Source organism: Equus asinus, chromosome 24 (assembly GCF_041296235.1).
Source record: "Equus asinus isolate D_3611 breed Donkey chromosome 24, EquAss-T2T_v2, whole genome shotgun sequence".
NCBI classification, from domain to species: Eukaryota; Metazoa; Chordata; class Mammalia; order Perissodactyla; family Equidae; genus Equus; species Equus asinus.
In genome coordinates this window covers 50632613-50654495 of record NC_091813.1, presented here as the reverse complement: position 1 = coordinate 50654495, position 21883 = coordinate 50632613, and the positions used below count along the sequence as shown (strand labels likewise).

The 21883-nt window shown below is 39.5% G+C and overlaps 1 protein-coding gene across 3 annotated transcripts in view; it reads right to left on the bottom strand.

Annotated features, from left to right (window-relative positions):
- The window catches only part of NT5DC1 (5'-nucleotidase domain containing 1), a 125512-nt gene that overhangs the window by 7817 nt on the left and 95812 nt on the right, over nt 1-21883 (bottom strand). For all 3 annotated transcript variants that reach the window (XM_044757487.2, XM_014866150.3, XM_014866151.3), the window contains exons 7-10: nt 18001-18175; nt 16080-16177; nt 5234-5352; nt 3957-4109 (exon numbers count right to left, since the gene is read on the bottom strand). In XM_044757487.2, coding sequence (XP_044613422.2) covers nt 3957-4109; nt 5234-5352; nt 16080-16177; nt 18001-18175 — 545 coding nt within the window. The remainder of the gene's footprint in view (nt 1-3956; nt 4110-5233; nt 5353-16079; nt 16178-18000; nt 18176-21883) is intronic.

The following is a 21883-nucleotide window of genomic DNA, read 5'->3' as shown; positions in this document are numbered from 1 at the left end:
ATAAGAGAATAATGAAACCTGGTTAATTGGTGTTCATTCTCATTGTAAGATTTTTCTCCCGACTAAGTAAATCAAGACAGAAAAACTCTAGGATTTTCAGTTGTTTACCTTTAACCAGACTATATGCTATATGAAATGTAAACACAAAGCTTAGAAGTCCTTTAAAGTATCCTCCTTGGTTTTGTTTGGGAACCCCTTCTCATCCTTCAGGATCTGGCCTGGACACCATCCAGGGTTTTTTCCTTGAGCTCCCACAGTCAGGTTGGATTAGGTCTCTTCCTTCATCCTCCCACTCTCTGAGTTTATCCCTAATATCCTACTTCTCATACTATCTTGCAATCATCATACTATTTACTTTTTACCCTTGAGAGATTATGAACTATATAAGGTTAGGAACTTTCCTATGTATTACTGTATCTTTAAGGCTTAGTGCCTAGGACAGGGCAGGCTCATAAAAATTGTAGACTAAATAAAAGACTCATTTAAAAATACTTCTCATTGTTCTATGGATATGGCATAAAATTAAGAATTGAAAAAAATCCTATCACATCCATATAATCTGGATTGTAAAATCTGTCATCCTTTTCTGATGAAAATTTCATTTTGGAGCAGCACCAAGTCCCAAATATGCTGCTAGATTCATGATTATCTGTGCTGGAACTCATTTTATGAAGCAAGATGCGAATATATTTTTTCAGATGATAGTGGAAATCAGCAAGAACCTATTCGGATTTCAGCGAAGATATTTAAGAGCAGTAAGGAATACAGGCATCTATGCCTCTGTGTGTACATTTAACGTTTATTCAAATATAATTTCTCAAAGTTTAAAGAGCAATTTTAAGGGTAACTTTTCTTTACTTAGTTCATTATCTTTTCTAGAATAATGAGTCTAAGAAGAAATGACTCACATCACATGTACGATGTGTGGACGATGGTTCTGCAAACACTGCAGGGCAGAATCTAGGCTGCTCCCTATTCCGATGAAGAGGAGAACAAACCTGTCTGCCCCTTCTGGTCCAATGTAACATGGTTGCTGCTGTAGTCTAAATGTTTGTGTCCCTCCAAAATTCCCATGTTGAAATCCCAACTCCCAAGGTGATGGTATTAGGAAGTGGAGCTTTTGGGAGGTGCTTAGGTCATGAGGGTGGCGCCTTCCTGAATGAGATTAGTGCCCTTATACAAGAGACCCCAGAGAGCGAGCTTCCCTGTTCTGAGGATGCAGGGAGACGATGGTGATCTGTGAGGAAGCAGGTCCTCACCAGACACTGAATCAGCCAGCAAACATGATCTTGGACTCACCAGCCCTAGAACCATGAGAAATAAATGTTGCTCATAAGCCACTCAGTCTATGGTGTTTTGTTAGAGCAGCCCAAATGGACTGAGACAGATGCCAGTCTTTGTTCATTCTGATACTGAGGTTTTTCATGACTCATTTTCTCAAATATAAAAAATATATACACATATCACTAATCAAAAGAATCATGCCATTTCTTGAATACATCAACAAGGAACACTCCTCTTTTGCTTAGAGCTCTACATCTCATGGATATCATCCTTTAATGGTAAGTGTTCTCACCAAGTTTCTATCCTCTCTTTACTCTTTCTCTCCCTTTGATACCTATTTACGTCCCAGTTTTCAAATTAAAGTTTTTTTTTCCAAGTATCTTTCATTTTTTAGTTACCCCCTGGGAGTAATCAGATAAATATGTCCACTTCTTTTAGGGCTAACCACAATCCCTGTCACAGATATATTCTTCATTTTGGGAATTCTAAAAGGGTAGTGATTATATTCCAGATATAATTTTAAATAAAATAGTATTGGTTTCTGACTGAAAACCAAATAGCTGTTCACTAAAATAAAGATAAAAATTTGTTTTCATTATAGTACGGAGTTGTCAAACACAACGGAGAGAAGCTTTACTGAACAATATTGGTCCTAGTTCATGTTTTTCTAAGTTAACTCGTAGAAATGCATCTCAGACTATTTTATTAGTAAATCACTTTAAAAATCCAGACAGTTTTATCAGTCTGATGGTTTTAAAGTGGTATCGATATCACCATGGTTTTAATTTGCACTTCATGGATTACTAGTGAGGACGGGCATCTCCCTCATATGCAAGCCTTCCCCTTCAGTCAAGTGCCTGATACCTTTTCCCTAATTTCCTACTGAATGTTCTATTTCTTACAGGCTAGATATAAATTCACTGTCGGTTTTATTAGGTTGAACCCTATGAAAGTACTGATGCTCAACTGTTTTGACATACAAAAAAACCCCGGCAATTTCATAAGGTCCCATCTAAACAGACACTGCAAGGACCTTTTTCCCTGACTTTCACCCATTGGTTAACAGTATTCCAGGTATCTTGAACAAAAATATTTAATACTGATGCAAAGTCATCTATTTTTCTACTTATTGTTGCTCTTTTGGGTTCTAACTTGAGAAATCCTTCCCATCCTGAGGTCACAAGAATATTTTCATAGATTTTCTTCAATTAATTTTACAGATATATTTTCTAGTTTCAGGTCTATAATCCATTTAGAATTTATTTTTATACATGTAGGGTGAGAAAGAGACTCATCTTATTTTTCTCCACATACTGAGACCACTTACTCAGTGCTATTTACTGAATGGCTATCCTTTCCTGCTGATTGATAACGCTCTACCATACGTGGAAACTTGGAATGTGATAAAGGGGTTGGTGCCTGGGTTCTTTTTTCTTTGCTCACTGACCTTTTTATGTATTTCGTCACCAGTACCTTAGTTAAAAAAATTACTGTAGCTTTCTAAAATGGTTAGTATCTGATAGGGTGAGATTCTCTCCCTTCATTATCCTTTCTTACAAAATTGTCTTAACTATTTGTGGGCCTTCAAGTTTTCTGTCTAAATGCAGAATCAGTTTGTGAAGGTCCACCCAAAATCCTCCTGGGATTTTGCAGAACATTACACTGACTTTGTAAATAAATTTGAGGAAAACAGGTACCAATATAAACTTAAACCATGCATTCATAAATATGGCATACCTCTGCATTTATTCATTGTATTCAGAATTAATAGAGCCTTAAAAATTTCTCCATTTAAGTCTTATGTATTATTAAGTTAATTCCTATACAGTGATTCATTTTTGTTGCTTTGTAAATGATTTATTTCTCATTACATTTTGCAAGTGGTTACTGCTGGTATAGAGAAAAGCGATTGATTTTTGAATGCTGACATGGATCCAGCATTCTGACAACTCTCTTATCAGTTATAACAGCCTGTTGATTCGCTATGGTCTTCTATGCTAATGACCATATAACTCTGAAATAATGATAGTTTAATGTCTTCTCTTCGAATCTTTATTCCACATTTCTTTTTCTTGTGGTGTGGCCAGCTCAGGAGTAAGTCTAAAAGAGCCTCCAATTTAGTTAAGTTAGACCCATGAAGAGAGAGCACAAGGGCCTTCATGGCCGAGCAAAAGAGACACGGAGTATGACTGCAGTGAAGGATCTGGCCATCTCAGCGTCAGCCAAAAAACATCCGGTGCCACAGCAATGGATGAAAGCAGAGGGCAGGGAAGACACACAGATGGCCAACAGCATTATCCTGACATTGTTTAAAAATTATTGGGGTTGGCCCAGTGGCACAGTGGCTCAGCTCGTGAGCTCTGCTTTGGCAGCCTGGGGTTTGTGCGTTTAGATCCTGGGCGTGGACCTACACACTGCTCATCAGGCCATGCTGTGGCGATGTCCCACATACAAAATAAAGTAAGACTGGCACAGATGTTAGCTCAAGGACAATCTTTTTCACCCCCACCCCCCAAAAAAATCTTTTTAACAAGATCAACTGTAGAGCTGAGATGGTATAAAGATCATTATGAGTGCCAAGAGCATCACTCTTGGCACAAACAAGCACATTCTAAGATAGGTCAAACATAAAGGGCTTTTCTTTCAAGGAAAGAGCTGAAGGGAACCCTTACCTCATATTTTCCTTTCTTCTCTAGAGGCTCTGATTCCTCAGGCTTCCCGTCTCTGTCCCCTCTGAGCTCTTCCAGAATAAGGACTGTCTCCCAATTACTATAATGCCGGGCTGGGAAAATATCTGAGTGCATGCTGTCACCAAAATAAACCACCTGTAAGCCAGACAGCAAATTCTGTTTGAGACATGAGAAGTGTGAGAGAGAAGGGTGTTCATTTTATGGAAAGCAGAAAAAAACTCCTCCACAGGTATCAGAGTGAGACAAATAAAAGTTGCATAAACATCTTAAACTTCCTTAAATAACTTCACAGGTGATCATCAACTTGCCCCATTTGATTCTCAGGGTGCCAAGAAGTTATACAACGCACCTGCAGCTAGAAGGCAGAAGGTAAGCGATTTTCTTCAATTTTCTGAAAAAGTAAAAGTCCATATGCTTACAGTGAAACCTGCCCCTAGAACTGAAGAACTGGTCAGATATTAGAGACGATTTGTTACTGTGGGATAGATTAGCAGGAGTGCACATCACAACTGCTTTTCCAGAGTTTCTCCGCCCCACTCAGATGTGCTGACACAGAACCTCTGAGGGTGGGGTTGGGCAAGCGGACTCTGGGAAGCGCCCCAGGAACTCTGAGGCAAAGCCCCACTGATCTAGTCCGCACCTCTCAATTTACAGATGAGAAAACGAGGGTAAGGGCATGTGCACTAGAACTTCCAAGTGAGGAAGGTCAGTCCACTAAACCCCTCAGGAGTCCCCAGGGGCTGTGGCAACGTGGGAGCCAACGGAGCGGGGCTCAGTTACCCGCTCATCTCTCCTGCTTGGGGGCTCCTGGCAAACATTTTTTAGAAGAAAGGTTCTGCTGTTAAAAATGCAACAATGACCAACATCAGCCATGTGATCAGGATGTCAAAAGCAAGTGTGTCTTTTGGCTAGTCTGTAGTGTAATTTCAGTTATTGTTTGTTTTACATATAAAAACTTTTCTGATGGACTGTTATTAGGATATCATTTCTCAGGCATCCCACACACCAATCCATTGTATTCTCTAGATGTGTGGTCTCCTGCCTGGAATCTTTGCTCTTCTCTGTTACTGATAAAGATGCAGTCTACATCAACAAAGAAGAGGCTTATTTAAGTGGAAGAGGTAAGAGAAGAGATTGGCAGATAGGCAGATGATTCCCTCACAGAGAACTAAGCTGAACGCATTAGAATTATGGTTTTAGTTTACAATGGTTTCTGTCTGCAAGTGGGCAGCAAGGGCTTGGCCTGAATCAGAAAATACCTTGGGTTCAGGTTTGCCAGTCATTTTCTTCAGGAGTTCATAAAGGTGGGCAGCGTTCCCTTGGGAGTACCAGCCAGGTTTATCCAGAGACGGCAGTGCCTCCTGCTCCTCGTCATTCTCTGAAAACACAGTTTGACAATCATATACGTTTTAGTCAAGTGAGAGCACGCTGTTGGGCAGGCCTCACTCTGGCATGGCTGCAGGACTTGTACAAAAAGGAACCATGTGGGGATGCGGGCTACCATTCAGGGAGCATCTATGTATTACAGGCACTTCATGGATATACATATAAAGAATAAAGATAGATATATATACATATGAAGAATTTATTTTTTAAAAGCAGTTTTAGGTTCACAGCAAAATTGAGAGGAAGGTACAGAGATTTCTCATATACCCCCTGCCACCCCTTACTGGTGATAATGATGTGTCACTGCAGGTTCATCAATTGTATCAAAGGTACTGCTCTGGTGGAGGATGTTGACAATGAAGAGGTATATATTATTTGACACAACAGCACTCTTAATCAGGGAAAATAAGTCTCAGGGAAGTCATTTTGCCTAAGGTCTCAAAGCTGCTAAGTGATTTATTCAATGATTAGAGAGATGCCTGCTTGACATCATGGCCCTGCTTTGCAAAACGCTTTATTAAATAAACTACATAATGGAAGCCATTAGGTCCTATCTTTTTGGAACTGGGGGTGGGGGAGGTAGATTTTTATCAGTAGTCTATTAAACTCAGGCTGTGTAGAGTATGTTTTATATATTTTATTCTATATAACCCTCACGATCTGATTTAGGGTCCATAGCTACAGCTGCTGCTATTGATTGTCACAGTTTTGTTCTTCTAATTCCACCTTCATTTCCCTGCCTTGCTCAGTTTCTGACTAATGAGGAAACTAGCGCTCAGAGAGGTTTACATAGTTTGCTGAAGTTGGACTAGCGATTAGGAGGCATTTGCATGACCCTGAGAGTGAGCACCCCCATAAATTTTGCCCCCTAAATGTCACAATTGCTTTACCCTAGTCCCAGCCCTAGAGGGTAGTAAGAGGAGTATCTGATGGCAAAGCCCCCATCTGGGGGCTCTTCCAAGCTGTCCTCTCCCAGCACACTGCCGGCCACCTCTGTTAAAGCGGGGCTGGGGAAGAGGTAAACTGTCTCTGCCGCCCTGCATCTTGCCAGCTGTCTCATGCCTTATAGACACATCTGCCCACCAGCAAGATGATGAAGAAAGGTTTTGTGAAAAGATGATACACCAGCAGACGCACTGGTAGCTGTTCAGGCACAGCTTTGGAAACTGTATGGAAAAAAACTGTCTCTTTTTTTTCCACATTAATTTCATGATTTCAGATTGCAACAAGGTGGTGGTGGTTGTTTTTTGGTTTTCTCTGCTATGCCTCTAAGAAGGATCCTAATAATTCATATGTTATAAGCAGAGGTGGATCCAGGTTTTGTCGGGCTAGAAGCTTACATAATTGGAGGGCCCTCTTTAAGAGAATGAATACAAAATTAACACCACAAAATTCCCATTGGCCTTGCCAGGACTTGGAAGGGAGAAATGAGGGGTCCTGAAGGTTAAACCAACCCTGGAGTAGGACAGGGAGAAAACAAAGGGTCTAGAAAGAAGGAGGTAAAGCTGGTAAATTAGTCATTAAAAATACATCTCTGTATCTGCACTCCAGGCTTATTGCAGCATTATGCACAATAGCCAAGATATGGAAACAGTCTGAATGCCCATCAATGGATGAATGGATAAAGAAGATGTGACGCACATACACACACACACTGGAATATTACTCAGCCCTGAGAAAGGAGGACATCCTGCCACTTGCCACAACATGGATGGACACTGAGCACATTATGCTAAGTGAGATAAATCAGACAGAAAAAGACAAGTACTGTATGATATATGTGGAATCTAGGAGAGCCAAACTCATACAAACAGAGGGTAAAATGGTAGGTACCAGGGGATGGGGGTGGGAGCATAAGATAGATGTTGTTTAAAGACACAAACTTGCAATGAGTAGTAAATAAGCCACAGAGATCTAATGCACAGGATAATGAATACAGATAACAATATTGTACTAGTCATCAAAGAGTTCATGGGGCCAGAATTTAATTCCAACCACTAAAAGGAAAGGATAATTATGTAATGTGATAGAGCTGCTAAACAGCATTACAATGACAATCATATTACAATATATAAATGTATCAAATCAACATGCTGTATTCCTTAAATTTACACAATGTTAAATGTCAAATATGTTCAATAAAAAATAAATTAAAAAACACATTTCTGGCACTATTAGTACATTTAACTAAAACTTAATTCCTCCCAAAGAAATTACATGTAAAAGTTATAGGCAACCATCCTAAACCTCTGCTCGGTTTACAACATAAACTACCTTAAATATGGTGCTGGAGAATTTCAAGATTTACAAATTAAACGTTGGTCACTATAACTGAAATGAAATGTAATTTATTAATGCTAATAATAATATGACAAAAATAGGTCCAACCCACCACAATAATATGAGGTGAATTTCTGCATAACCTCAGATATTTTGAACAAGGAATTCTAAGAACACATTTATAGATAATTAAAGCCACATCATAGCAACGGGCAGATTATTGTCAAGAAATATTTATGCCTCTTTTGCTGCTGTTCCAGCAGCTATTTTTTAAATTCTTCTGCACAATCAAATGGAAATCCAACTATTTTCTAAACAATAGGCCATAAACCAACCATGTATTAGCCTAACATTAAGAGTCTAAGAAGATGCAGGGCATTTCTGGAGAAACACAGTGAAAAGTGATTACTTCTTGGGTCCCTCTGTCTTTATTTAGCACAGATTGTCTTACTATACAAGTAATGTGGGTTTGACGGCAGTTGGAAAATGAATAATTTAAAGAAATATTTTTGAAAACAGATTTACATTTGATATGTAAATGCCCACTTTGCAGGAACAGTGGGAAGGGAATCTTTTTGCTGCTTATTAAACACACAAAACATCTATAGAATTCTAATTTCTCAAACGTTGGGACTGAGTAATCTAATAGGAAGGAAAAAGGGGTTGGCTCAGTGGTGCAGTGGTTAAGTTCGCGAGCTCCACTTCAGCGGCCCAGGGTTCACTGGTTCAGATCCTGGGCACAGACCTACACTCTGCTCATCAAGCCATGCTGTGGTGGTGTCCCACATACAAAGTAGAAGAAGACTGGCACAGATCTTAGCTCAGGGACAGTCTTCCTCAAGCAAAAAGAGGAAGGTTGGCAACAGATGTTAGCTCAGGGTCAGTCTTCCTCACCAAAAAAAAATAAGAAAAGAGGAAGAATGAAGAAGGAAAAAAACCCAAGTCAAACAAAACAAAAAACCCCACTTTATACATACATCTCCCTCCCCTCCCTGTTTCCAGCCCCTACACTGGAAGCTGCCCTGCAGGGTAATTAATCCATGCAGGGCAGCTTCAAGAGTTCTGGCAGAAGGTCCACAGCTAGGAAGCTGTAGGACTCAGGAAACTATTAATTCCAGCAGTAGAGCCACATGGACTGTGACAGCAACAGAACTGACGTGGAAGCCAGACAATCCAAAGGAACAAACTCATGGAAGTCTCAAGCACAATGTTTATAAACCCAAACACCTTCACACTTCTTTTCATGAACTATGGGAAACAGTTATACGAACCTCTATTTTCACATAATATAAACAAATGTGACCTACAAGGAGTACAATGATGACACTGATTTTACTTAAAAAGTTTAATTAAAAAAGTTTTATGATAACAAGTATATTAGAAAAAAATAAAGGAGGACAAAGGAGAGAGAGTGACTGTGACTCGTTTCCTCAGTTTTAAAATGGGAATAATAAGAGTATTTCCCTCACAGAGTGGTTATGTAAATACATTAATGCAGATGAAGCACAGGGAACAGTGTCTGCCACACGGCAAGTATTTAAGAAATCTTAGCTGTTATCTCTTCAATTTACAGGTGAAGAAACTGATATCGGGAGAAGTTAAGGAAACTGCCTCAAGTTACCTGGTTGTTATAATTACTCCTCAAAGGACTTCAAATGGGGCTGGGAGACACAGGGTTAAGGCAACGGCCCCACAGACCATCGCTGAATTTGGATTCCTGGACTTGAATGTGGCTCATGGAATCGCCACAAACGAAAAACAACTACAGCACAAAAGAAATTTTTATCTGGCATCCCGAAGGCGTCCATAACCTGCTAGCTCCACTGAATGGGGCCCAGCAAATTCCCTGTGACACCTTTAGATAATACTCAAATTCAGTCCTGGTTACTGTCCTCCATTTATATCAAGAACAGGTTGGCAATGGATAAAGAAAAGAAGGGGGACTTTAGACTGTATTTTGAATTTCATTTTATGAAGTTTATTGTTATCTTTACCATCCTCCTCAAATTCACTCATGAAACAGCATTATCTTATGAAACATGCAAACCAGTATTATTTTTCTAAGATGCACAGCTTTAATTTAAAGCATTCTTAAGAGGTAGAATGCATTAATTGAAGAAATCTGCCTATTAAAATATATGTTCAGAACAATTTTCTCTTCCAAAGTTCTAGACGCTGTCCAAATTCTTCCTCAAATCCTTCAACCTAATGACTCATAGATGTTTGGGTTATAAGATAACGACGAAGGAGAAAAACTCATATGAGACCAAAGGTCACCCTTGTTCCTATGACCTGCAAACTCCCCCAAAAGTGACTGAATGAAGTTAGGGAGCAAAGGAGGGCTAGATAAAGACACGGAGGAACAATCAATTAAAGTGAACAGTAAATCAAACAAAAACTCTTTGAAAACTGTAATTTGCTTCTGGATACAGCTGTTTCTATAATAACAGCAATATTTTAATTTACTTATTATAAGAGCATTAGACAAGAAAACTGAAAAAAACAGCAAGATTTTAGTCAGTATGATAGTGACAAAATCACGCGGGGAAGTGAAACAGTCAAGGCCATGGCTGAGAGCCTTGAACAAAGGTAAGATAAACTTGCCACAGGGGCAGAAGCTGTGAGAAGAGTTGTGTGTGCCTGTGCCGACTCCTGACCTCAGCCCACAGCTGTCTGAATGTGCTCATGTGGCAGCTCACAGCTGACTCTCCCAACTCCCAAAGCGTTTGGTGTTGCTATCTTACCAATGTTTTAAAAATATGTATTTATGTGATTTTTTGTGAATCAGTAATACATTTATATTTTTAAACGTTTCATTTTTGAACTCTATCTGCTACGTGCTCACCTCTTCCACAAATGGTAACCACACTTTTATACATATAAAAACAAATATATATTCTTTTCCTCCACTTTTAAAAAATACACGTATTGAGGTTTAACTGACATACAGTAATACTACTACATATATTTCAAGCATCCAGTTTGATGAGCTTTGGCATATGTATATACTTGCTATGGGCTGAGCTGCGTTCTCTTCAAATTCGCATGTTGAAGCGTGACCCAAGTACCTACTGACAGATATGTGGAATATTGCCAATCTTTTACTGTTACAGGGAAAGAGTTACAAACATGAGAGAATCTGCCCCCTGGTGGGATCAAACAGAATCTGAGCTAGAAGCACAACTAATTTTCTTTCTTTTCTTCCTTTACTCTTTGCTTCCTATATCTTGATTGAACAGTTCATATTTACTTTTATACTTCTCTTCGTCAATTTTGAGCTAGAAATTTTTTCCCCCAATTGTGCACTTCCATACACTTTTACTTCATTTTTTTGGCATGATTAGTAAGAGATTTTTCAAGTAAAATATCTGCTAAAATGCCTGTGTTGGGAGCCATAAAAGGAAAATTATACTATTAAGGAAATAAATACCTTGCCAGTGAGCTGCAGCAAATTTAATAGACTAGAAAGCAAAACCCTTATGTACTTTGGTTTTGGGGATTTACTATTCATTCAGAATTCAGAGTTCTTTAATAACAATTCTTTCAAAGTCATTTCCTTTGGTTTAAATACGCTTAACTACCTAGCTCATTTCCACACCTAATGATAGGAAGTTTGTTTCTTTTCAGAATAGCAATCTTCAATTAAAGACATTAAGACATTCTCTTGGGCTGACTAAAATCTGTCATTGGTGGTCTTCTGACCGTAGTACCTGCTTGACCAGAATATTTAGAAATGCAGAATGTAAATCTTCACCAAACCCTACTGAACTGGAATCTCCATCTTATATGATCCCTAGGTGATCTGAGCGTACATTAAAGTCTGAGAAACACTCATGTAGAGAGACCAGCAGGAAGAAAAACCTGATAGAAAAATAAAACGCATTCATTTCAGCAAAGATAGAATAATGGGCACTCGTAGGGAGCAGAGAGATGGAAGGAAGGTATAAAGTCAGGGCAGAGGGAGGAGTTAGAAGCCTCAAAGGGAAGAGAGTGATGAAGGCCTTCTGTGAAGGTTGGGGAGGCAGAGAAGAGAAACTTCCAAGGTCGATTTAAATAAGACTTGATGCACTGCGCACTGGATGTGACAGGGTGAGGAGGAGGTTCCTAGCTGGGGGAATTCAGTGCATGGTGAAGGAAGAAGATAAGGCGCACAGGCGACCAGCAGTTTGGTTGTGTTTGGTTTCCAGGTGGAAGGAGAACATCAAGTTTGATTTCAGAATACAGAGCGGAGCTTTGGTGTGCAGGAGGAAAAGCAGTATGAGGGTCTGAAAAAGAGGTCTCAGCCAGGGAAAGATGTGGGAGTCAGTGTACTGGTGACAGCTGAGGCCAAGAGACCAAAGATAGCTTTTTGGGCCACAGTTCCCAAATTGGGAGTGGCAGGAGGGGCCATTTGGCAGCACTGGGGACAGAGCAGTGAAAAAGACAGACACAGTCGTCTTCCCAGTGAATTTACAATCCTGCAGGGCAGAGAGGCCCCTCCCCACACACACCGAGCCTTGGCACTCAGGAGGAGGCCCGGCACGCAACTCAAGTGATGGGGAACCATGGAGACACAGATTTTGCCTAGAAGAGGCTCCTCGCCCCCAAACAGTCCCTACACACTGGCGAAGTCTGGCAGGAGGAGCTCAGCCCCTCGGCCCTGGCACCACCCTCTCCTTCTTGTCTCCATGACAACGGGTCACCTCAGGCCTGTGGGACTGCGCTGAGGACACCCTGCACTCGGGGCAGGGAATGGCCGCCGCGCCTTCTGTCCCAGCAAGCTCCTTTGACTTAATTTTATTTGAGACTTTGACTGTTTCGAGCAGTGACTTGATTTACATGACACTGAAGTTATAATCACACACTGACAGGACTTGCGTTGTACAATAACTTAACTGCCATATGGAGGATGGTTTGCGGGTTCCAAGGCTGAGAGATCAGTTATTAAGCATTGTAATAACCCAGACATGATGTAATAGTGTACCAATTCATATAAGGGATGGTAAGGGCAGTGGCAGGGATGTGGTAGGTGACAAACCACAGGAAAGTGGAGGATAGGTTAGACGTGATGGGAACAGAGGAACCGAAGGTGACTGATTTTCGTAGTTTGGACAAGATGCATGCTTGGAAAAATTATGATGAAATTATGGAATACAGGCAGAGGAGCATGCTAAGATGGGAGGGGAAATTAGTAAGTTGTTACAGGCATGTCGAGTTTCATGAGACACTAGGGCTATGGGGTGTGGAGAGTTCAGAAGACAGAAACAGACCTCTGTAAGTCAGAGAAAAGCGAAGCTGGGAGATACGGAATCGGGAGTCAGTGTACAGATGACAGCTAAAACCATCAGAGTGGCAGACACCCCAAGCCAGCAGGAAGAGAGGAGGACAACAGAGAACACTAGGGAACAGAGATATTTAAAGAGAAAGGGGAGGAAACGGAGACAGAGCAGTGAGAGGGAGGTGAAGAATCGGAATCAGCAGCAAAAATAAACACTGTGATAGAACATGATGAATTAGAGATTGATTGATATGAGCAGTATGATCCTCTTATTAAGAGTTCTGCCAATCTTTTTGCTCTCTAAATGGGAATAAACTATTGTGTGTTAACTACAAAAGCTGTAGGATTCATTGTATCTTCACTGAAAATTTTAAATCAGAGACGTGGAAAACTAAAGCTGGAAAGAACTTAGCGATCTTCTAGTCTGATCCCTTCTGGATGTGAAAAAACTGAGGTAAGCTTTTCCATATATTATAGGAAAAGCATGAAATGGCATATATTCTGAGGTCCCTAGGCATTTTATTCTAATCACATTATAGACAATGATGGTAGGACTTTGGTCCTACTTCACCAACGCAGACTTTTCATCTCTGAAACTATGAAAGAGAATGAAAAGCAGTAGACTGCCTTTTAAAACAAGTTTTTGTGAAACCTAAATGTAAAACAATTTTTCAGAATGGCATATTTATTATCTGCATATTTTTAAGCTAAGATTTATAACATTTCATACTATAAATTCAGTCAAGATGACATCAAGTCTTTTAATGAATATATTTGAAAATCTAGTTTAGATAACCATCATTATCATATTAGACCTCGAATCCAATTTGATGCTGTATTACCAAAAGAAAATACTACGCAGAAGTCATAAGATAGGTACTTCTACATGGTAATAGTTTTTAAACAGTTCATCCATCTCTGGATACTCTTCAATTAAATAGAGAAATACTGCCTAAAATGTGGTAACTTGTCAGTATAAGTTAAAGCATTTGCGGTCTGCAATTAAAAAATGTGGTTTATTTTTAATATGCATTGTTTTCCGTTACTGGTGTGAGTGTGTGCTTATGTGTGAAATTTTAATAAAAATCTTTGTGGAATGGCGTAAGTACTACCGTAGGTGTACAACAGGTGTAGATTTTCTTGGAACAAAATGTGACATCTTGCAGATAAAAATTGAGTTATCAGTTATTGAGTACTTAGCTGTGTAGTTAAATATGTTTGTGAAGAGTGGAAAAACATTAACATTTTTTTTCTGGTTTAATGCAAAGAGTATTATTTGAATCCCTGATAACAGATTATTTCTTAACATCAAGGATTCATGTAACACATTAAACCAATATATAAAAAACACCATCAATCTCTCCCTTTCTAACTAGACCAGGTTTTCTTAACCCTGGCACTACTGAGATTTGGGGCCAGATAATTCTTTGTTGGTGGTAATGTGGGTGTTGTCCTGTGTGTTGTAGGCTGCTTAGCAGCATCCCTGGCCTCTAACCACTAGATGCCAGTAGCATCCTACCTCCCAAGTTGTGACAAACAAAAACGTCTCCAGACATGCCAAATCTGTTCTGAGGAGCAAAACTGCCATAGTTGAAAACACTGTACTAGACCATTCTTATTAGCACATATGCACATTCTAGTCTCTTCAGTTTAAAAAAAATAAAATATGCCCTTGATCCTACATTGTCTTCCGGGTAAAACTTCAATTCTTCGACTATCTTCACTGCTAAAATTCTAAAAAAGAATTGCCTACACTCACTGGTTCCACTACCTCCAAGGAACTCTTCAAGACACTGCAATCTGGTTTCTCTCTCCAACCACGCTCATCAAGATACGGGTATGATCTCCATCTTGCTCATTCCAATGGATATTTCTCTTTCCTTCTTCAATTGACTTTTCACGAGCATTTGCCCTAGGTGACACTCTCTCTTCTCCTCTTTGTCTTCTGAACTCCTGTTTCCCCCATTATCATCTGTCCTACACTGCACTCTTTCTTCTCCAGCCTCAATGTCAGACTGTCAGAGCTTGGTCAGGGCCGTTTGCCTATCTACACTGTCTCTGTATTTGACCTCACATAAGTCCATGGCTTTGAATATCCCTCTATGAGCTGATGACTCTCAAATTTATATCCTAAGCCTACACCTGTTTCCTTGGACTCCAGGCTCATTTAGACAATTTCCTAAATGATAGCTCCAGTCAGAGAACTCACAGGTATTTCAAAATTAATATGCTGAAAAATGAGTTCCTAATAGTTATAACCCCTACCTCTCACAAAGTTCTCCTCTACATTCTTGCTCATGGCTGTAAATGGTCCCACCATTCACGTATTTGTTCAATTGAGAAAAAAGAAAAATCAACCACCTGGAAGTCATTTTTGATTTGATTTGTCTTTTCATCTGCTGCTTCTAAAGCATCACCAAGTCCTATGTTTTCCATCTCCATAATGTATCTTAAATATTATCTCCATCTCTCCATCGCCAGTACTGCTTCCTCAGACCAAACAAACACAATCCCCACTTGGGACACTCAATTGCCTGGTCTTCCTCTTTCTCTCTATCTTCTCCACATCCAATTCATTCCCTACCCACTAGCCAAAGAGGTCTCTATGTCAACTCTTATACCTCAATAGAATAGCTTCAGATTGTTCACGGAATAGACTTAAACCCATGAGCACGGCATATGAGGCTCGCTGCCTCCCTAACTTCATGCCCTCTCTCCCCACGACTGTGTGCCAGAATCACAGGCCTCTTCCCTGTCACTGGAACTCCCCAAACTACTCTCCCACTGGGCCTTTGCATTTGTTTGTCACTGCCCGGGACATTTTTCCTCTGCTCTTATTACTCATCCCTCAGGTCCCACCTGCAAGTTACCTTACCCGACTTTTTCGCGCAGGCCTTCCCTGGCCAGCCACTCTGAGCTGGCCTACCGGATTACTCCACCTCATCAGGCAGTCATTTCCTTCATGACAGGTAACACGACCTGTGACCATCCCATGCATTTACTGATTTGTTTGTGTGTTTGTTTCTGCATCCCCATGAGGCCAAAGACGACTTGGTATTTCTTTTATAGCCCCTGCTGTATCCAACACAGCACTTTGCACATGGCTGTCAGCCAACAGGTATTTATTGAGTAACTGAGTGAACAAATTTTAACTAGAAGGAAGAAACAAAACGTTAACTTACCAAGTGTTCGGAAAGGCCTCTGACTTGGCGAATGGGAAAAGAAACCAGGCTTCAAGGCATTTGTAATCACAATGTCAAAAAGATCTGCAAAATCATTCCTAAAAACCAACAATATTTTTCATAAATTGATTTTAAGGAATTAGAAAAGGTCCATATAAAATAGCACTTAATCTTCGTCTGTTAGACCACAGCATCATTTCTTATCTTTTGTTAACTTTTACATGCTTTCTATACATTTTAAAGTGGATCACACTGCAAATAGAAGGTGGTCGAGCACTAGTCTTCCTGACAGCACCTCCAGGTATGAACATAAGTGGGGAAAAGCTCATTAACTCATTAACTCTAGGTGCTAAGCTGGCTTTCTCATGATGGTAATACAGGGGGTGAATTCAATAGTTTCTAACAGCTAAAATAGTCACGAGCTATGCCTTCAAATTTGGGGCCTGAAATTTGTCTGGGTTTATTAGCATAAAGAATTATTAATAATTTTTTGTTACATAGGTCCCACAGAAAGCTAGCATTGTATCACGTCAGATGACATATTTCAGAGAGTTCGAAACTGAAGGAGACACCTTATTCTGAAAATCAATGTAGTGTTATAATGTGGCAATTGTTAGGTAACAACAATAATTGTTTTTTAGTCTGTATTTAATAACATATTAAGGATTATTGAGGATGGCAAAGGAAAGACAGTCGTTGTTCCTGAGGGACTCACTGTGGCATTGCAAAGAAAATACGTACCCAACATTCCAGAATACTTTTACAAACCACAAGCTACACTGATGAGCAAGTAAGAGAAGAAAAACTTTGGTTATCTATGCTAATGAAAAAGAAATTAAGACTCGAGTGTCTATTCTGAAGCATGGTTCCACTCCTGGGACAGCAAATGTCTCTACAAGAGGCACCTCCCAAGGCATCCAGGACTTCAGCCTTAATTCACTCCAAGGATTCCAAGCCTATATATTATTATGAAAGCAGAAAATCCACCAATAGACTGTAAGTACACCACAGACTAATGTAAAGTCACATGTGCTGACGAACAGAGAAATCAGGAGGCTACAGAAGTTGACCAGAGGTCAGTTTTGAGGCTAAAATTTGCTTCATACTCACAGCAATTCAGTATTTGCTGAAATGTGAGGAAACATTAGGCGAGATCTAACAGCCCATTTTACAACCTGCCTCTGACCAGGGGTACTCCCCAGTATTGCCCACAAGAATGACATAAGTGAGTATTAACGCCTACTGAAACTTAGAACCACTCTGCCTAATGCTTTCCCTGTATTAGGCTATTTAAACTTCCCCTCACACCCGTGAAGTATCATTGTTCCATTTTAAAGACGATGAAATTGAGACTGAGAGAGGTTACAGAACCTACCCTAAGTCACTGAGTAAGTTGCAAGGCAGGGCTTGAACCCACATCTGTCGGTCTAACTTTAAGTCCATGCATTTACACTGCCTCGATTTTCATGGATGTCAATCCCACCCCTGGCTGTGCTACATGGTGAAGTACATGGCTCCACACTGAAATGGCCACAGACAGATTGTAGCCCAAGTATGTATCAGGGAGTGTAATCTACAACTCAGTGTCCCTCAAAAATCATCCAAAGCTGAGAAACCAAATTCATGGAAGATTACCTGAAGGACATGCAGTCAGTCCATCCACCTTCCATAAAATCTAAAGCTCAAATCATCAACCTGCTATGAGCATCCTGGCCCCCTGTGATATAGTTTCACTAAAACACTCTTGGGGGGTGTGTTGCGGTCAGCAGATGTTGAGGGATGTTATGAGAAACAGCCAGTTGTCACTCAGCATTGTTTAAAGTAACGATATGGTCACAGTTGAGCACTCTTGAAAAAACACTGGTCTAATCTGCTGGCAGTATTTTGTAAGACCATGAAGATGGAATAACTCATCACTTACCCAAGGATGTGTTCGCAGAGAAGTCTACAGTAATCGCTGTGAGAACTGGTAATTAACAAAAGAATTTTCCCAGCATTCTTTAGCTGTTGAAGCCACTTTTTTACAGATTCCGGACAACTGTATAAATATCTGCCTGGATCTCTTTTCACTTCTGGAAAATATATTCCACAGTTTTCTGAAAAATAAAAATACCAAGGTGATTTTTCTTTTTAAAATATTTCGACTCAGTGTCTTTTCAAACAAGTTTCTCTCTCTCAAAGCTATAGGTAAAAGGATAAAAACGAGGTTTGAACAATCTAGCAATATCGTCATTACTAACTGCTGCTTAAGAATACTTCCTGTTCTTTACTTACAAACATGATTGAAAATGTCAGTTGAGAATATCTGTTGGCTACTTGACAAGAACTGATAAACTGTTAAAACAGATAATATAATATACAATATAAGTGGCATTTTCAAATCAGAGAAAACCTTACTGTAACTGAAATGTCAATTAATAAATATCCTTTCAATCATTCAACAAATATTTGCTGAATACAGATAACAAACAAATATTCAGATAATGCACCAGAAACACATCTTCGGCATGAAGCAGCCAAGAAGGGAGCCGGGGTCCTCAGAGTCCCAGTAGTGTTGTTTCAAGTGGAACTCAGACTACAAGAGCCTCTCTATTTCAGCCTCTGAGAGGTGCTGAGATGCCAAATGGAAAAACAAGCCAGAAAAAGCCAGAAGGCACTGCAGATGACAGTGAAAGCCGAAGGACTTGAATCACTCAGCTGGGACTGCTGGCTCTGTTCCTTTGGGTCATTACAGTTCAAGGGGTCAGGCTGAGCTCCATGGCAGACAGCAGCAACATCTCCAGAAGTCTTGCTCAAATGCACCCACAGTGCTTGACGTGGTGCCTTGAAAACTGTGAATCTTCAGCAGACAATTGCAGACTTGGTTGAAATGCTACTAGATTCATAAAGCATTTTAGAGATACTGTTCTCTGGGCAAGATAGCACTACTAAGCAGATAAAGAGACCTCCAGTTCTCACCTTATTTAACTGCTGAGAAAAGGACCCACGCACAAACAAAACAAGAGGTGAAAGAGGTTGTGCTGAATGATCAACTCTGCAACAGAGATGGGCTACACCTCTAACTCTGTACAGAGTGACGCACTTGAAATAACAGAAATGAAAATTACATTTCAAGAATGTCAGGACAGGAAAGAAGTCTCTAAGCCAAAAACCAAAATGAAACATTTGTCTATTGTCTGCCTGCCCAAATGTACTCTGGACTCCGCCTCTTCTCTGTGGGAGAGTACACTGGTTTTGGCTGAGGTTTTATCTTCCCCTGAAGGTCTGGGTGCTCACGGAGGGCGTGGGTGTCTATCAGTCTAACCTATCTTGCTAATTCCTTCTCCCAGCCAGTGATTGTTTAGGAAGGTGCAGGAGACCCATGCACGGCCACTGAGACATGAGGGGAACTCAGCTGGGGGTCTCTGGAGTTATATAACCTGATAAGAAGGAATCCACATAGGAGGACACATCCCTTCTTCTATTCTGGACTTTGCCATGACTGTCTGTTCCATCTGGAATTGCAGCAGCTGTCTTCAACACAAAGCACAGGTCTGACATCACAGGGACGTCCAAGTGGAAGTTTGAAAGGAACCTGGGTCTCTGATTAAGACACTGAATTAAACACCACTGGAAGGACCACCCAAACTCTGGACTTCTTCTGGCCATGTAAAATAACTCAATTTAATAACAGCTGAAACATTAAGGATATCAATTATTTGCAACCTAGAACATCTCTATTCAGAAAACAATACATTGCAAGAATTAATCATAACCAGACCAAAAAGTAATTTAACAAAAGAAAGAATATGTTACACTTTAAGAATGATATGCAGACATCAGGGGACCAAGAACTCTTCTTGTATTTTGCCCCATGGGGACATTTGTGTGTAAATCTCTAGGATCTCTCAATATCCCAGAAGCCAAGTAATGGCCCTTAAAAGAATTAAAATATCTCTGCTTTTCAGAGAAAAGAGGGTACTAGTAAGATAAGGCTAATTTAAGAAAGAGAAAGTAACACAATTGGTTAGAACAGAATAGTTTGATGAATGACTATCAAAGTAACGGCAGAGGCTGACTCTCTCAGAATTTATTCTATCTGAAGGAGTCATACGTGAAATTAATTTGCCCAGAAAAACAAAGCTGTTGTAGCAATAGAAATTTTGTGGGCTGGATAACAAAGATTTATAGTATACCATGCTGAAAACATTTATATACTTAAGCTTCTGTATCTAGAAACAACTGTTAAGAAAAATGCTGTTTTGTCCTTAGCTATATGTGCTTAGTGCCATCTAGTGATCAAAACATAAACTACCATTCAAAAGCTACTGTTTCATTTCCAAATGAATTTAAAAAAACAAAGCATTAAGATTAAGCGTTAAGATTCTTGCCTATATTCATTTTATTAGTATCCTTTAATAAGCCTAATGCAAAAAGAGTGCAAACATTATATATTAGTTGGCAAAAATTACTCGCCGGGGTACTGATGGGGGTGTCCTTGTTTTGTTCACAAGGCAAACTGAAATCAACAAACTGAAAAGGCAAACCTGTACAAACAGATACCTAATGGTAGCTTATGGGTTGCTCTTACTATAAAAGGTCATTGCCTGTTGTCAGGTAAAATATTTTTGTCCCCTTTTAACCTTAAATCATTAAAAGAATAGGAGATACAATTACAGAAATGCACACTCATCTTTTTTTAAATATATTTTTATTGAGAGATAACTGACACATAATGTTCAAGTTTAAGGTGTATAACATGGTGATTTGCTACATTTATATACTGCAATATGATCACCACTGTAGCGTTAGCTAACACCTCTATTGTGCCACACAATTATTATTTCTTTTTGTGGTGGGAACAATTAAGATCTAGTCTCTTAGCGGTTTTTTAAGTTTATAATATAGTATTGTTGCCTATAATATACACTTATCTTTTTATTGAAATAAATCAAGCTATTGAACCAAAGGAAGAGTTATGTTAAACATAATACACTAAATTATAATTGCCAATTATCTCCCCAAAGAGACTATAAACTCCTAAAGATAAGGAGTAAAACTTTCTGCTTGGCATGGAGCAGGCGTTCAATGAATGAACACCTAGGTCAGTGCAGGGGCAGACGCAGGGATATTTATATTTACTTATACTCAAACTAATAATATGATTTGTAAGGTATAACCTAACCGTGAGTGACAAAAAACTCTCCTATCCAAGTCATCCTATTTAAAGTATCTTCCATTTTTTTACCCCAAATGAAAAAAATGATCATGTTTAATTATATTATGATTCTAGATAGATTAACATTGACTGGACAAGACAGGGAATTTAGACCTAACATGGAAAGAAAGGGATGGTCTCGTTTGTTCTCAACTGAGAGTAGTCTGCGTCTCCACTTAACCTCAAAGGGATTCTACCTCACTGCCACTTTATAGCAACCATTCTCCTGGTTGCCTTTCCACCCCTCTTATATCCTTAGATGCTGGTATTTTCTGCATCCAGATGAGATTAAAGGAAATTTTCAAAAAACTTAGTTCTAAAGAATAAAAGTTTATCTCTCCTGTATTACGAGATTGGTTAATACAGAGTCATGGAAATCATAGGAAATTGTTGCAATGGTCTGACATGTATATAAAATCGCCTGCATGCATCAAATATGATTCAGGAATCAGGGACCTCTTGCGGTAAAAAAAAAAAAAAAAAAAGTACAACTTCAATATTAAAAATACTTTTTAGTTTAACAGACATTTGTGCCATAGCACTATTTCTATCATCACAGAATAAGTAAGCCTTTTTCTTGTTAACTGTATCTCTACTATTTGTGTGA